Here is a 4,415-nt window from a genome sequence, read left to right as displayed (position 1 = left end):
ATTTTAGTTTTTCTTTTAGAACAACTTAAAGATTTTAGTAACTTGAATCAATGTTTCAAGATCCAATGATCCTATTCAAGCTCTTCAAATAGAGGATGAACAAGAACTTAACCAACATCACCATAACTAAAATCAGTATAACCCGTTTTCTTTTAGGGTATGGAAATAATTAGCGTTGGTGGGAAGGATCTTGACTCAAGCAACAAGTGACCACTTTCTCCATCCGTAAGCATGATTAAAAACATACATTTTTTTATGATAAGTTGTATTTTCAATATCTGATTAATTCTAGTTTTGGTCGCATGTATCCAAATGACAAAGACCAAAATTATAATGAAGTTGTAATGAAGACAAAACTAAGTCCTTATTCTTCACTCAAAATTCCATCAGTCTTGTCCTCAACTCAAACAATCTCCTATTCCGACCACTGCAATTCCTTCGCTCCCGAAGCCATTCCGACCACCCACATATTCACCCGATACCCGTTTCTTGAACCCGTAACCAGTCATTACACCGGGGGTCAAAACATTCTCGACCTTGATTCCCCCTCACAAAAGGTCCATCTTTTTCACACCCACAAACAACTTCAGAACAAAAACTTTGGACACATACAAAATCCAAGCTGAATTAAGTTTCATTTCATCAAATATATACCGATTCCATTCCAACAATTCACAATTCTATCACCCTTTAGTGTTAATTTCACTTAGATGGATTCTGGTCGGTTTCCACTAACAAGCTTTGTATGGTGGGGTCCGCTCGTTGGTTTTCCAAAAAGGGTAATCCACTTATACTTAACGCTCTTCTTAAGCTTAATTTCGCTAGATTTATAAATTTGAATAATAGTTTAGTAAGTGGAATCTTGGAGAGTTTGGCTTCGGTTCACGATTCTGATTACTTCGAGCCGATAATCGGATTCCCTCGTGTGGCTCAATTCAGATACAATTACTCGTTGGTTTCTAACGAAGAGTGTAATGGGCAAAATGATAATTTCTCTCAACAACATTCGGTAGCTAGTATGCAATCTTTAGACTCATGTTCGATTTTTACAAATCAATTCAAAACTTACAAGTTGGAGAATCAAGATAGTGGGTACCCACTTTCCTTTCCGTTTTCGTCTTCTTTTTTATCGTTATATGCGATTCAATGTTCATTACAAGAAAAAAAAGTTACGTTTTTTAGTGGAATTTCAAGATAGAAGGAATAGTCGTTATGATCAATCTTTCAATCCAAATATAACGTTAATTGGAGAGGGAACATGGAATGGAGCAAAAAACGAGCTTTGCATAGTAGCCTGTCGTATCTTGAATCAAACTGACCCTTTGGAAAGCGCTCATGTTGGAGATTGTTCGGTCAGGCTGACCGTATGGTTCCCGGGAATTCGGTCAATCAAGAATACGCATACCACCGAAGGTCAAATTTGGTCAACTAAAAAAGAAGGGTATTTTGAAACGGTTAAGTTTCAAAGCTTTGATCATAGTTTGGAGAATTATGGGTCGAAGTATGAGTTTACGGAGTGGGGAAAAATAGGACGGTTTTGCCCTCGGAGGAATTATTTTAAAAAGGAAGGGACGCATCCTTCAGGGTATTATGGGGATATGAGTTTCGACATGTCTGTCAAATACAGAAACATGGATTCCATGGGTTCTGCAATTCCGATCTTTGTAGGGGATCCCCCTCGAACAATGCCAGGGGTATCACCCTCGTCACCCATCCGTTACATTAGTACGCTGAACATCGGTTATGAAATTACCTTCGGAATGTTTGTTAATTCGACATCGGAATCCGGGATTCCGTTGTTATCTTCTAATGGTAGAGTGGAGATATCTGCGGAAGGGGTTTATGATGGTGAAACCGGAAGACTCTGTATGATTGGTTGTAGAAGTTTACAATCATTTGGAAAAAATTCGAGTTTTGACTGTGAGATTGTGGTGCGATTCCAATTCCCGAGTATCAATCGGAATAACGGAAGCTTCTTAATCGAAGGAAGTATACAAAGCTTACGTGAAAAAACAGATGTTTTGTATTTTGAGCGATTAAATGTTGTTTCTCTTACTTACACGAAAACGGAAGCAATGAAATCGATATGGAGAATGGATTTGGAAATCATTATGGATTTGATTTCGGGGACACTTTCAAAGTCAACCTTCCAGGTCAACCCTACTCGCCGAGTCACCCTACTGACTCGCCGAGTTCATATGTTCAGATTCCTACCATTCGCGACTCGACTCGCCGAGTCAGTCCATGACTCGCCGAGTCTACCGATTTCCGAGTCCTGACCTGTCCAACTCATCGAGTCCCCACTCGACTCACTGATTCGAGTCTCAACTCGAAGGGTTTGGGGTTTCACGACCTGACTCGCTGAGTCCAAGAACAGACTCGCCGAGTCCAAGACAACCTTCAACAGACTCGCCGAGTTGTTCATCCAACTCGCCGAGTTCCTGCCCAACTTCATCTGACTCGACGAGCTATTGATCCCACTCGTCGAGTTCCTCCAAATCTTCATGCTACTCGCCGAGTCCACTCTAAGGACTCGCCGAGTCCATTCAGATCTCCATACATGCAGAGGACTTTTGAGTCATGCATGGACTCCAAACTGTAGATCTACCCTTCCCAAGCTTATTCCTCACGTAAAGTTGCAAACTTTACGTGTAGAGAAGGAGATCTAGGCAAAATACACCATAAACTAGGGTTTGAGGCAAAGAGGCTCCATAATCAACTCAAGGGCAGATACTTTGTAGCAACTTCAGATCTGGCTTCTAACTCAAAAGGGTAGCTAATCATGGCTAAAAAGCCCCCAAAACTCACAACCAAAATAGATCTAAAGGAGGGAAACGACTTAATACCTTCAATAACTCAGAAAGTTTCCCCAAACTTCAAATCCAAGGCCAATCCTTGAAGCTTCAATGATTCCCCCTTCTTCTTCTTCCTTCAAATCACTCCAAAATGGCTTGGAAACTTGAATGCACAACAATGGAGACTTAGGGTTCATATTCTGGGTGAGAGAGGCAGTAAAGGAACCCTAGGGGAGAGAATGAGATATTTAAATAGGCTCCAAGTCCCGAATTTAGGGTTTTCCTCGCACAGACCAGACTCGCCGAGTCCACTTGGCCGACTCGCCGAGTTGGTCACTTACTCCTCGACCCGGATCCCGCTTGGACTCGCCGAGTTCCTCCTTGGACTCGCCGAGTCGCCCCTAAAAATTAGGATTTTCTTTCCTTTCTTGGTCTTCCAGATTTTGGGTGTTACATAAATAATATTATAAAAAATAAAATTTCAAATAAATTTTCATCAACCTGATATCATTGATAGTATAAATAATATTACAAGAAAAATAAATTCCGAAAATCTTCATCTTTTTTATTTTAAATATTACATAACAAAAATCCGAGAAAATAATAAACAACAACTAATCATTTATAGTCTTAAAAGATATTTCTGTAGGTTTGAGTCACTTATAAAATTATAGACGCGACTTATACATAATTTGTCATTCGGTTGCGGACGGGTCTTTGTGGCGGATCCATAATGCTAAAATAGGAAGCATTGAGTACTCTCCTTATAATTGTACTATCACATAGTGATTGGTGTATACAAGTGAAAATATATGGACACGATGATTTTGAAACTCTCTTGGACCTCTCCATAGAGGAAAAAGGTTACAAAGCCTATTATGGTAAAAAAATTGGACGATCACACCAAACCTGTTGGCTTTCAGGATACCTATCTCAGGCATAAACATATAGTGTTCCGGTGGTGTTGTCTTATCTGTCATGAAGAAATACAATGAATCAAGTACTCCATCGCATCCAACGAAAACTCCATAATAGTCTTCATATGAAGTCAATAACTCGTCTTATAATTCTTGACAAATGAAAATCCATTCATTTTCATCATACCCAAGACAAATGACTACCGATCGAAAATCATAATTTCCATCACCCATTACATTTTTTATATGTGTGATATACAGATGAAATATTGATGGAATTTCTTTTGGCAATGAACTATGTTCCATCGGTGCTTCCTCATTCAAGTCAAACTGGTACGACCATTAGCCTATTGGTTCCTCATTCGAGTCAAACTGGTACAAAAATTGGCTTATTGCTTCCTTGTGCATGCCCATGAAGAATGAACTATGCCTAGCAGGTTCATCGTTCAAGTTGAAGAATGGTGAACTATGCCTAGTCAGTTCATCATTCAAGTCGAAGAATGATGAACTATGCCTAGTCAGTTCATCGTTTAAGTCGAACAATGATGAACTATGTCTAAGTGTTTTTTCAGCTTAGCATGATGGCTCTCAACTCTATTTGTTGTTGAATTTCCAAAATTGGTACTTTTGTCGGTCCATAACGATACAAATTTGTCGGGATAATTCTCCAACTAAGTATTGTAAAGATACCCAAAAACAACTA

At 39.4% G+C, this 4,415-nt stretch overlaps 1 protein-coding gene across 1 annotated transcript; it reads left to right on the top strand.

The window, feature by feature from the left end:
- The first annotated feature begins 745 nt into the window (after nucleotides 1-745).
- LOC145076295 (uncharacterized) lies at nucleotides 746-3,985 on the top strand. Its single transcript, XM_079022224.1, has 3 exons — nucleotides 746-1,088; nucleotides 1,183-2,153; nucleotides 3,974-3,985. Exons 1-3 carry the CDS (start codon nucleotides 746-748, stop codon nucleotides 3,983-3,985), a joined length of 1,326 nt encoding a protein of 441 aa, XP_078878350.1.
- Nucleotides 3,986-4,415: the final 430 nt, after the last annotated feature.

Source organism: Lactuca serriola, chromosome 9 (genome assembly GCF_051521515.1).
Source record: "Lactuca serriola cultivar US96UC23 chromosome 9, Lser_US96UC23_V15, whole genome shotgun sequence".
NCBI classification, from domain to species: domain Eukaryota; kingdom Viridiplantae; phylum Streptophyta; class Magnoliopsida; order Asterales; family Asteraceae; genus Lactuca; species Lactuca serriola.
Note: the sequence above shows the minus strand (reverse complement) of the source record. Positions and strands in the feature narration are given on the sequence as shown.